This window comes from Oryza sativa, chromosome 1 (genome assembly GCF_034140825.1).
Source record: "Oryza sativa Japonica Group chromosome 1, ASM3414082v1".
NCBI classification, from domain to species: Eukaryota; Viridiplantae; Streptophyta; class Magnoliopsida; order Poales; family Poaceae; genus Oryza; species Oryza sativa.
Genome location: NC_089035.1, coordinates 38,622,379 through 38,635,406, shown reverse-complemented (window position 1 = coordinate 38,635,406; position 13,028 = coordinate 38,622,379). Strand labels below are relative to the sequence as shown.

The 13,028-nt window shown below is 40.8% G+C and overlaps 1 protein-coding gene across 2 annotated transcripts; it reads right to left on the bottom strand.

Moving 5' to 3' along the window:
* Positions 1 to 4,167: 4,167 nt before the first annotated feature.
* On the bottom strand, positions 4,168 to 10,800 carry LOC4324777 (beta-galactosidase 3-like). Of its 2 annotated transcripts, NM_001396873.1 has the most exons (20): positions 10,335 to 10,800; positions 10,162 to 10,257; positions 9,952 to 10,064; positions 9,767 to 9,833; positions 9,589 to 9,681; positions 9,334 to 9,477; positions 8,803 to 8,891; positions 8,555 to 8,660; positions 8,261 to 8,348; positions 8,059 to 8,177; positions 7,622 to 7,786; positions 7,166 to 7,350; positions 6,904 to 7,004; positions 6,503 to 6,612; positions 6,178 to 6,285; positions 5,866 to 5,976; positions 5,570 to 5,781; positions 5,149 to 5,485; positions 4,627 to 4,805; positions 4,317 to 4,503 (listed from the first exon to the last, which is right to left on the bottom strand). In NM_001396873.1, the coding sequence occupies exons 1-19, from the start codon at positions 10,737 to 10,739 to the stop codon at positions 4,695 to 4,697; spliced, it is 2,760 nt and encodes a 919-aa protein (NP_001383802.1). In that variant the 5' UTR covers positions 10,740 to 10,800; the 3' UTR covers positions 4,317 to 4,503; positions 4,627 to 4,694. The 2 variants fall into 2 exon arrangements, with proteins under 2 accessions (NP_001383801.1, NP_001383802.1); NM_001396872.1 differs by having other exon boundaries at positions 4,168 to 4,805.
* Positions 10,801 to 13,028: the final 2,228 nt, after the last annotated feature.

The window sequence follows — 13,028 nt, the reverse complement described above, 5'->3', positions numbered from 1 at the left end:
AATCTATCTTCAACTCCTTTCCAATCAACATTCCAGAGTTTCCGATAATGAATAGGAATACCAAGATATCTAAACGGGAAAGATCCAGAATTACAGCCAAATAGTTATCTATATTGATCCTCCACTTCCTTGGCTTTCCCAAAGCAAAAAAATCTTACTTTTATGAAAGTTTATTTTCAGCCCTGAGAGCTGTTCGAATACACATAGGATGGCTTTCATATCAGATCAACATTTAATTCGTGATTTGGACACTCAAACGAATGTTAGTTACAGAAGGGGGAAGTTGGGGTGAAATTGTGTAGACCCAGTGGAAAAGAAGATCCGAATCGCTTAGCTCTGTCAGCGGTGAGTGAGCAATCATGTGCTATGTATCTTTGTTAGTTGTGATGGGATCAGCATTTGCATCCATGCTATTTCACTCGAAGAAATACTGGGAGTAATGTCGAGACAAGAACATGGGGGATCCAATGATAAATTGAAGCCAAAAGAATCCAATGATTTGGTCATTTTCTCTTTAGCAATTTCGTTCTTAGCATTTGAAAACGATATACCCAGGATCATATATAGTTGATGATATTCCCCGCAAGAAAATATATTTAATTGATGATATATTTTTTATTTGTCAAAATTAGATCTCTTCAACCTAGGAAAAACACTGGACCATACTGAAATAATCCTATTTGAGGATTTTTTTAGATGGAGCGAAATAAGTGTAGCTCAATTAACTAGTTAGACTAGTGGAACCTATTCACTTGAGTTCAAGTTTTAGGCTTGTCACTTGATCGGGAGAAACTGAGCAAAGAGGGAAACAACAATGAAATTTCTAGCTCTCAAACAAGTAGATGAATAAATAAATTGTTTTTAATTAAATTTGTTCATAGGTTAACTTGAACATTTGATATCTCCATTTTTCAGAATTGGTACATTTTCTTTCTTTTTTTTTCCGAACTATCGGTGGTACAATCATGGAAAAGTTGTGTATGCAATGAAGAATAGTATTTTATACTTACCAAGGACTTACCAAAAATGCTAAAGTTGTGGCTATTGGCTAGACAGGGGACCCCCCCCCCCCCCCCTCCGAAAATATACAGATATCTCTCAAGAAAAAAGTTCACAATATGATATATATATTTCGTTTGGCAAATCATTGGCCTGTATATTACAAGTTGTTGGAGCCTATCTAGGTGCGTAGTATTTTCATCTCCTTTGGGCTTGCCTTTTCCTGATAGAAAATTAAGATATGTCTCCCTAGCTGATGATGACTTCGATTTTGTCCTTTGCCCTCCTACTGGAAACTGTATAATAGTAAATGTTGCTTAGAATACAGTCACTTGACAATGATATTGTAGGTCGGACTCGAAGCCAGGAGAGCATGATTAGATTCTTCGTTACGTCATCTCTTCAAACTATTAGGATTATCACAAAAGAGGATTAGAGCAATGTGATGACAGTTTGGCACGCACACTGCTGGCGTCCAAATCACAAATAATCCATGAGCTCCAAGGTAAACCGAGCAATTAACTATTGGAATCATTTTCTTTCTTCCTTTCCCTTAACTTGGTTTTCCTTCATGTCTTTGTTGGTACCTGTGAAACGACCTGATGCAACATCAGTATACGACATCATAGTTAACAGAGGTGTCTCCCACTCAAGTGTCGGCAGATTGGGGAAAGATATCTAGCTGCCTTTTTGCCTAGACGGCTATAGAACCTCCAAACTATGCAGAAGCAGAACCACTAATTTTTCTTTTGTTCAAATATTGTATGCATTCCATCAGATTATCTTTACAAAAGAGGCTCTGATTGATCTGTGATATATTGTTTGATTGAAGTTTTGAACAAGTGGCATAAACAAGAAACTTCTGCCCCCCCCCCCCCCCCCCCCCCAATCTTCAAGGATGTGATTGCTAAAGTTGCCAATCTTTCTTGCTACAAGGGGGAGCCTTATCTTGTCGCCGGGCCGGCTTTGCCGGCCAAACTTTGTATTAAGAAGAAGAAAAATTCAGAGTCTGTACAGAAAAAAGAAAAAGAGAGCCCGAGGCTCTCACACCACAGGGGCAAAGCCCAAAACATGGAGAATCACCCACGCACCGAACCGGACACACTGGTTCACCACAGGGAGCCTTATCTTTACTTGCATCAATCTTCAGATGAGAGGCTTGTGTTAAAAGATAGCACAAATCATTCATGTCCCGGGCCCTGCATATTTACACCAAATCATGCAATGCCCGCTGCTATTACAATATATATGTACGACACGCTTGGTCTGCAATTAGTATATCCTAATATTGCTCAGAGCGGAGAAATGGCTGGGCCTGCCTTGCAATCTATTCTGGATATTCTTCCAATGCGCTAGTACAGTCCTTAGTATTCAATACACACCTGTATGCATTATCTCACAAGTCATAATACTGCTTAATGTCTGAAATTAATAAGTGGATGACAGATGAACAGCCGGGCTAATCTTAGCAAAAACAAATTAGTTGGCTAGTCTTCAGAAATACAATGTTGAAGACTTACCTTACAAGGCTCTAAATGGATAAAATCTTTTGCAAGAACTTTAAATTTTGCACAAGATGGTTTTCGAGCCTGAAACTTATTGGGAAATGCTTTTTCGGCAAATACTCTTTTATCTTTCTGGAATGAACTTGCCGGAGTAAGAGAAAAGATTCTGTTCGCTGAGATGTCACCGATCATTACTCGAATGAGTCAATGATGGAAAAACAAGAGAGCAATGTGTTTAAATACGCTCTGCCTCTGCTTTCTTAAATACTTGTATGTTTCACAAATGATGATTCCACAAGGTACTTTTCTAAATTATCCACATTTAACTATACAAAACCATACGCATGTCATAATGTCAGTGTATGTACACAATATTTGGAGGGTATTTTCGTTACGTTTTACTGAAAATATAACGTGTCTCTCTCCATGACATGAACCACTTTGCATATATTTCCAACCCAATTATCCAAACCTCGAGTCCATTTTTCTCTAGGAAACCAAACATATGATGGTTACTGAGTGCCCGCTGGTGCACGTACACGAAGTACCAAGCGTTTCAAACCGGTATATGGGGCTTTCAAAAATTGACACCAACCTCTCAAACCTAACATCCGAATATTGTTCCCAACAACCAATGTTGTCTAGTATCCTAATTCTTACATGTCCATTGACGAACTTTTCGCGCTTCAAATTTCAACTAGCCATCTATCGATGAATTCCAATAGAAACTGTGATTTCCTATTCTTCACCAGCCAAAGGGGATGCGGTTTCCCTGTTGTTCCTGTTCCGATCCATGTCCCGTAGTTGATCAACGGCAGATATCATCAGTGGTGGGCCCTACATGTCATATTCAATCTTCTTGATTGGTTTCCTCATCTCGTTGTTCATATACTATACACCCTTATTGCCTCCTCTCTCTCATGACATTATAAACACCAAGGGATCAATCAAATCAAAATGGAATAATTGTATGAAAACCATCGTTCAATCATAGTTTTATGTGATTTCACGATCAAACCATATTATTTAAAGCGGAGTTGAGATTACTGAAACCAATCTGGAATCATTTTTCTCTCTGAATTGCTTTGCGGTGTACTTTCGGCGGCTTTGGTTCACGAACCTTACTGAAACGGCAGACAAAAATCACTCAAACTGAAGCACTCAACAGAAATCACTCTCATGATTGCAAGAGATTGGAACAAGGGAGAATGAAATCTCTGTTTTCCTTTTCGATGGAGATGATTCCTCCAATATTTATTTATTCCCTGATACTGTACAAGTACCATGGCCTATCAATGGAGTCATGAAACCACTACGGAAGAAGGGAGAAGAGGAAGGGAACAGGCTGTGGGTGATTAGGACTTAATTCGAGGGCCCCTAAATAATACTCACATGACAAGGAAAACATGAAGCGGCATCCAGTCAAAGGCCCCGGCTCCTTAATCCATGGCTAATCAAAGATTTAATAACATCCATTCCGTACGCCATGGAATGGAATGCAGATCTTACTTAATCTTATCCAGAATCTACGGCCAATGGAGCCACAAGCTAGTGGTTTCTTCCGCACTGTGATCTTAGCAACATCACAGTACCCGCACAGTGAGCAACTTATTTTTGTCTCCCCAATCATAACGAGAGATGAACTACTGTGTTGACCACCTGCTGCCTCAACCATAGATTCATTCACAGGTTAATCCAGAAATATCATGACGCGACACAACATGAAGAGAGCAATCCAAGAACTTTCTCCAGTGCGATCTGGTGTCTACATATCAGCAAGTCTAAACACGAAGAAAATGACAATTATGAAATGTTTCATGGGCATCGCAATATATCATATTATATTATATCCCATTCCTTTTGGGCTCATAGAAGCTCGTTCATGCCTTCATGTTTCTGAATCATACAGTAGTCCATTGCAAACCTGGGAATGCAGTGCAATTAATTCCTTTGCTCGGGTGGATGGTTAGCATCCACAATGGCGACCCGTCAAGGGTACCTGGACATATTGTTGAGCAAAAGAGAAGTCAAAGAAACAAAGTGCCAAATCATGCTCATAACAGGTCGTAATCTAAATCTAGGTAGGATTTCACTTCGAAGTTGTTGTAGTATGCTACTGTACCAAGCACTATAAGCTTCAAGTTGATGAGCGAATCTGTAGCGATGGATCTCATTGCTGAGTTAAACTCCTTAAGAGCAGTCTGCCTCAATCGCAAGTGTTTTGGTGACCCCAGGGCATAAATCTTCTCCAAATCCCTCGTCTGACAAGGAGACGGTACAGCCATTCATGTTCAGACAGGCCTGCCAAGATAAAGTAAACAACAGTTCAGCACAATTATAAAGTTTGATGGTCAGTAATATCAAGATCTCCATATAACTTCAGTCCAGAAATAGTTATTGGACAACTCATAGGGAACTCATGGCTCCTTTGAAATGGAAAGTTTTTACCCTCCTATGTGCCCAACCCAGTGTTCCCTGGTTTGGAACAGTAAAAACATAATATAATTCCAGTTGCTCTATGGCTACAAGTCAGAACTGATGGATCTAAATCCACATGCATCGACGTATATCAGAAAGTCAGAATCAAAGGCTCTCAAGTTTTAGATTAGATGTGCACTTTTTGTGCAAGAACTGTGCATATTACCTTCTCAACAACAGATATTGAGTTCGGATGGTGGCAGCTTCCTTGTTGGTAAGATCTGCAGGTTCCACTGGGGTTTCCAAAACTCACAAACTTAACAGAAGAGATACTTTTACCCTTGGGGCAAGACAACTGTACTTTTGCTGCGTCTCTACCATCATTTTGGGTATTCCTATCCCAGGATTCCAAGTCAATGGAAGGGTAGTGCTCTGACACGAAGGAGCACACACTTGCCACAGTTCTTCTTGAGAATGTGATCTTTGTAGGATCCCCTCCCTTCTCCTCAAAAATCACAAGGGTGTTTCCTGATGGATGAAACCATGACCGTGGGACATGGTACCTTGACCAAATGCAAACAGAAATGTGAAATGTGAGAAGTATGAAAAAAAAGGTATTGTGAGCTGTGCCAAAAATCGTCACATACCATCTTTGAGTTGGCTGCCCACATCCTCTCCTGCACTTATTTGGAGAAAACGTTCCTCTATAGTCACAACTGGAAGTACACCTGTCACTGACAGGACTTATCCTGGGCCAATACCTCCCAATGGCATTTCCATTCAACCAAGCCAGGCCTTTCCCCATAGACTGCATATCTAATCCAACTGGATCATCTCCTTGGGGAACATCAACGTTTACCTAGAAGTATGTTGCATTAGTAGTTTACCGCAAGTAGTACGATGAGAAAAACACGTATGGAAAATATAGACCGAAGAAGGCTACCTTGTACCATGTCATTGGTTGATTTTTTGGTGGCTCAGACTGTGGCATCCACCTTATGTCCTTCCCCTTATCAGCCTTGAACAAACTATAATATTCCCCTTCCAATCCAATCTACCAACAAATACATAAGATTCACATAAACATTACACCTCACCTTGCCCCAAATACTGGATATGTCATCATAGAAAGCAAACCCAAGTACATAGAAAGAGAGGAGAAAAATTATAGAATGGCTTTGAAGGAACAGTATACTACTTTATCATCAATTGAGTTCATTACACAAATATCTGAACAAATTCAACAATCTTGTACCTTGTATTCCCATTTATTGGAAGACAAGTCAATTATTCTGTTTTCCATTCCTGAGATCTTCACACTTGTAATGCCGGCTCCTGCCCATTCGTACATGGGTCCTCCATTCTTAAAAGGCACACAGTTTTTATCAATCAGATGATTCAAGCATTTTTAACTTGAAGCTAAAATAGCAGGCTTAACAAACTATAGGGTACAGTTAGAACTTTCTTTTGACAAAAGTGGGTACAATTGACATGCCATAAATAGCAATTTGCATGTAAAGGATATGCCTCAAGTTTAGTCATACACTCGTATGTAAAACTCAGTAAACGTAGGCACTTACTTGCAAACCAACAGTCATACTCAATAGGGAAAGTTTGTTCTTCCCAGCCCTCAAATTGACGGGCATTTCCACGCTGAAATTTGATTTTGAGCCATTACCATATGCACTACCTAAGAAAGATTTGCAAGTAGTAATGACATTAAACAGAAGAACTCAATAATTGAAGAGAACTGTAAAGTGTATATATGCAAAGAAAGTGCTGCTGAAGATATATATGGTTGTCTTTTTGGGGAAAAAAAGATGAAGAAGAAGAGGTGACAATTATATAAAACTCTCATTTCAGGGATATATTTTGATTATATGGAAATGATTGGGCATTCAGAAGATTCGGCTGAACTGAAAATGGTATTGGATGGTGATTTGATGATGGTCTCTCAGCAAAGTAAGGGTAAGCAACAAACCTATAAGCTCATTGTTCAGGAAAGCCTGAACAGCATGGCCTTTGGATTCAATATGAAGAACATGGTTGCCACCTGCCAGATGACTTCCATCTACGTCAAAACTGCATATTCCACAAAGAATAAAGACCACATAATTAACTGAAAGTTCATAGTTAAAAAAACTTATAATATGGACAATACTAAGATCTCTTTTTTGGATTGTTACATGCATATCTATTTGCAATAGAAGTAGTATATATGAAACAGACTGCAGTATACCAACCTTGTTGTGTACCATAGGTAGTCAGTAGAGTCTTTTGTTGTATTAATATGGTCTACAAATCCATTTCGGACTAAGTCGATATTACCCCAAATCCCATATTTCTCTCTGAAAATGCTCCACCCATCAACTTTTGATGATTCCAAATTTGCAGGGACCATATCCATCATCAGAGTTTGAGATCGCACCTAAAGATGAAGAGCCAGGAGCTACAATTATTTGGGAGAAAAGAACTTCGTGCAATATGGCACTTTTTATATAACTCGGATTAAGCATAAAATATTCTGATATTTGCCATTTATTTTGCTCCTTTTTAATTCCTTTGCTATCCATGTTCCATTTGTTGAGAAGGGTGCTATCCGTTTTGTTTTGACAAGGCTTTTTTTCTTTTAAGAAAAACATTTTTTGCAGCAATGCATGTTGTAATTCAGAAGACCATTGACATAGAAAATCAAATACCTTTGCAGTGTTGAACGCCACATTCTTGCAGTCAGGCAGGATACTGACCGACCAAGCAGGAAGATCATACGACCGGCTCTGGAAAGTAACAACTTTGTCCTTTTCTGAATCAACATTAGAAAGGAATGCAACACATCCTCCTGATTGATCAGTGTAAACATCAGCCTGCAAGCAAAAATGGGACACTATCAATTCCATAAGTTGGTAGAAGAAAATAATGATTTAATCAGGGGATAAATACAGGAGCAAAAAGTGAATAGCAGTGTGCATTAAAACACCAATGGGTTACAGTATGGTAGACATAAGCAGCATTTAAATGTACAATGCTCCTTACAGCAGAGATGGGTTGAAGTTAATATCCATAAGAAGTTTTGATGCAAGCTTTCATATAATATTGAAACCAGATTTAGGTCAAAGGTTATAACGATAAAACCTACCTCTTGTTGAGGCCCCAGAGAAACAAATGACGAATTACCATACAACAGGGTATGCTCGCCCAATTTGATAGATTTGTGAAGGTCCCTTAGATGAGCCCATTTCGGAAGTCTCCTAAGGCCTGCATTTCAGATCAACTAATACTACTAAGAACTCTTTAGGCTTAATAGTTTGATGGAATTAATAACAGCAATAAATCCAAACCATATTCATCGATCGGTGCATCATAGTCATAGCTAGTAGTAATGAATGGCCCTCCAGTAGTGCGACCGAAATTTGTTCCACCATGGTACTTCAAAAGGATAGAGAAAACTTGATTCAACTTTCAGAAATATGGAGCTTCCACTAGTTATTCATACTGACAAATTGTATTCAAATGACTAAAAATGTATCAAGATGCTTGAACTTGACTGTAAATCTTTGGTAGTGCAATCAACAGAAAACAATTATCAGTGTGCCTTTATCAAATTAAAATGTAACTTCTGCAACAGCAATTACCACATAGTAATTCTGAAGGCTGCCACCTTTCCCAAAAAAACGTGCAACAGAAAATGCAACATCTTCAGGGGGCCTGTGGGGATTACTTTCGCCAAAGGTCTGGAACCTAAATTCAAATAGGAAGAAACAAGCAGCAGCACATCAATTAGCTTCTCTTTTAAAACATCTACAATATTAACTCCATATTGTGCTATAAAGACATGAGAAGTACTAGATGGAGTCTGTTGCTAATATGTCAAAATCGTTACCATCCTGGCCAATTCTCAGTCCAAAATTTTGGCTTGGTTGGTGAATTTGGCTTGAATTGATCACAGTAGAATGAATTGCAAGTGTTTATCTGCAAAAGTAAATTTGAATGCGTGAGTGTAACCGCAAAAGAAAAGTTACTGCATATGCAAAAACTTTATTTACATCAGTATCAATCACATGAATATGCCAAGATGTTATGAATCACACAATGACGGGAAGAATACTTGAAGACGTTATGGAAAGACAATCCTGATAGCTATAGCAGTACAAAAACACCAATTGCGAGGTTACGATTTCAAGTGCCACAGATTATCTGCTGTTCACTGTTCAGTTTGCCTACCACAATCTCTCAGATTTTGAAAAAACTTTTCAAAGGATTTTATACCATACACTGTCAGTGACAAAATATAGCAGATGTGCTGGTCTTTCAAAGAATTTTACACCATACACTGACTGCCAGTATGTTTCATGGAGCAATTCATGGTTGAAATGTTTCATTAAGCAAAATGTGTTGAATGTTAGAAACTAACCACTGGATCAGGCGCATCATACTGCTGGCACATGATCCAAGGGACACCAGTATTCTGAGCCAGAGCCATACTAGCTGCCCACATTGCATATGGCTTGGCACCAGCTCCGTACGCTTGTTCCATATCTCCGTATTCATTTTCAACCTACAGTGCACCAATTCTGCCGTCAATTGTGAAGTACACCTATCTCAAAGTTGATAGAAACAGATTGATGTTTCAGCGCCCCAATTAGGATTAGTATGACAATGTCCAGACCTGAGCTAGGATGATGTGCCCACCCTGCGAAGCGAAGAATTGTTCTTTCTTCATCATATCCACAATGTACGTCGTGAATCTCTTCATGTGAGACTGCGTAAGTAAATGTCAGTATAACCATCACCAAACTTGCAAACTCCCCAAATAAAACGCCACGAAATTCACAAGCCCGCCACACCTTGAACGGCTCATTGTTCGTCCGGAACACCGTCCCGGGCGCGTAATGCAGCCACACCGGCACGCCCCTGTACATCCACGCACACATAAACGGATAAACCCATCAACCCAGAGAAATCGAATCACCATAATTCTGCACAACTACAACCAATCGTGACACTGCATCAGTATAACGAAGAGGCAAACCCGAAGGTCCATTCTGCGGCGACGAACGGCCCAATGCGCAGGATCATGTACAGCCCGGCGTCCTTGACGATCTTCGCGAATCGCACCAAATCGAACCGCTCCTCGAAGTAGTACTGCAATCAGCATTCACCAATCGCACACAAAACACACAGGTTTATCACGGATCGAACATGCTAAATCCATCACAAATTTTGGAGAGGCGGCCCGGACCTGGCCCTGGGCGGGCTCGTGGCCGTTCCAGAACACGTAGGTCTCGACGCAGTCGGCGCCGCCGTCCTTGGCCTCGGCCACCAGCTTCGGCCACATCTGCGAGCACGAGCAGCGAGGTTACCGGTAGTACCACCGCAATGCGCGCGTGCTGGCGTTCGGGGTGGGGTGCATACCTCGGGGACGCTGCGGGGGTAGTGGATGGAGGTGGAGATGAGGAGGCGGCGGCGGCCGGAGATGATGAGGGAGCGGTGGTCATACGTGACGCTCGAGTTGGCGCCCGCTGCGGCGGCGGTGGTGGCGCCGAGCAACGGTACCAGCGGCAGCAGCAGGAGGAGTAGCCTCCGCAACGAGAAGTAGGAGGAGGCGCCCGCCATGGCCGCCGTCGAGGGTGGTGGTCGATACGGCGTATGAGCAAGTACCACGCGGTGGTGGTGGTGGTGGTATAAAATAGCGTGGGGAGGGAGACGCCGCGCCGGGGGAGTGGGGACAGTGGAGTGCAGTTGTTTGGATTGGATGCGGCACCTCTCTCGGTGTGCCGCGCCGTGCCCACAGTCCCGACGACGGTGTGGACGCCCCATCTCTCCCGCCGTTCCGCGCAAGCAAACGCAACGCGACACACGCGATGGGCACGCACGCAGTGTCACTCGCGGCTTGGGTTGGGCAGCCGGCGCGAGGACGGTGCGTGCGTGCGCTGCAGCTGGCCGTGGCCGATGGGTTCGGGGGATAGCGGACGCAGCGGATTGGGGATGGATATGCCGTACGCGACGCGACGCGGGGAGGGAGGGGAAGCCGGGGAACCGTGGATCGCGTCGGCGTCGCGGAGTCGCGGGGCGCATCCGCGCATGTGACCTTGGTCGGGCCTCGGGTGACGATGAGTCCATGAGAGCGACCGCTGCTTCGGCGGTGGACCCCCGTCCCGTCTCCTGGACGAGTGCCACGTTTTCGTGACGACCCCCGTGTGATGCACAGCCTGTACAGGGGTAGTGGAGTGAAGATGCGTTCAGGATCTGTGTCCAGCGAACGGCGCTCTGTCACAGCTTTCAACAAGTTTGATCCTAACTTCTCAACTCAAACTTGTACTACCAGAAATCGACTTCAATTAGGGTTCCACATCTACTTTCCAACTTCAACATACAAACAAAATCCCCGAAGGAAAAAAAAAACAGCTTTCGATCACAAAAATGAACAATCACCACTTTTCACATATCTAGTGTTTTATTTAAATTTCACTTTGGATACTTTTAGGAAGCTCCAGGGCAGGGGCATGTTGAAGCCAACCTCAGACATGCAAAATATAAATATTTGCCATTATCACATTTTGACAAGGTAGGGTGTAGAGTCAAGTGTTTGTTACATTTCCGAATTTCAAGGGGAAATTATAGTATTGCGTAGGTTTGAATTTGTTGCTGCGTATTTTTTTGGTAAGATAGTGGTATTTTTAAAGCATGTATGGTTTGTTATCTTACCAAAATCAGATGGTGCCAAAATCTAATAGTGTTAGAAATTGCAGCGAACCAAATATGCCATTGGAATTTGTTTTGTTCCAGATTTAGGCGCTACAAATTTTAGCAAACTAACAAATCATGTTGTTTAGCCCTTCTAACGCGTTGAATTGTGTTAAAAATTGATTTAGTTTTATTATAATAATATATTTATTGTTATGAATACAATTCTCTCTATTTAAAATTATTTTAGCTAGGTCGAATATTCTTACCTTTGACCGTATTTTCTTTTAAAAAATCATATAATTTAACATCATAAGATTTAGGTTTATGTTTTCAAATTCATTAGAGAAAGCAATTTTATGATATATGATTCACATGTCGTTAAGCTATATAAATTTCTAGTAATTAATGGTCAAAATTGAAAATATTTGACTTAGAACAAATCTCAGATAATAAGTAGTTCAAAACGAAGGGAGTGACATCATAACAAAATCAATGTTGAAGATACAAGTGGTTGATGGTTACTCAAATGCACAACGTCTAGATTACAGTCGCAAATGCAAGTACTCAGGATTCCATCAAAAAAAAAATAATACACAATATTTAAAATTTATCCTAAAAGTAGTAACATTTTTTTCACCTACATTCTAATTTCAATCAATCACAACATCTCTTTGTTCACCAGACATACAGAGCACAATCTAATTTAGAGCCCAGTCATCGAGCCAAGCGTTGTTGGGACTTAGGAGAGGAGAGGAGCGTGGTTAGGAGGGAGAGAGAGGAGTTTATGTGAATGATCGATCGGGTAAGAGTGTGTTTAGTTCACGCCAAAATTGAAAGTTTAGTTGAAATTGGAACGATGTGATGGAAAAGTTGAAAGTTTATGTGTGTAGGAAAGTTTTGATGTGATGGAAAAGTTAAAAGTTTGAATAAAAAGTTTGGAACTAAACAAGGCCTAAATTGGGTCAACCACATCAGTTAGTCACTTATAATGCCCTTATAACCTATTTGATAACACTCTAGCTAACTCCAAGAGCGAAATCTCAAGTATAGCTTTGGAGTAGTCTGAATCCCGCTTCATCTTTTTAGTTTATCTTTTCAGATCACTCTAACATGCTCGGCTCTTTTTAAAGGTAGAGTTAAAGCCTAAAATCGCATGGTTGGACTGCAGCTATAGATGATACTTTTTTCGTCAATAAAAAACAAACATAATACGACATTTGAGTATATCCAAATCTATAGTACTAAAATGTGTTACATCTAGGTGACACTTTTTTCATCCCATAAAAAACAAACATAATATGATAATCCATTCTCCGTAGTATTCTCGTATTAGGTTTGTTTTTTTATAAAATTTGTACTAAATATGATCTGATGGCTTAAAATTGTTGATGATGTGGCTTCTTGCATGTCTTACTTTAT

What these genes read in the sequence shown, in the direction of transcription:
- LOC4324777 (NM_001396872.1), bottom strand. Translation starts at nt 10,739, where the DNA reads ATGGGGCGTCCACACCGTCGTCGGGACTGTGGGCACGGCGCGGCACAC. An exon ending in TGCACCGATCGATGAATATG is followed by an intron (nt 8,178 to 8,260) that starts GTTTGGATTTAT and finishes TCTGAAATGCAG; the next exon opens with GCCTTAGGAGACTTCCGAAA. An exon ending in CCAATAAATGGGAATACAAG is followed by an intron (nt 5,977 to 6,177) that starts GTACAAGATTGT and finishes ATTTGTTGGTAG; the next exon opens with ATTGGATTGGAAGGGGAATA.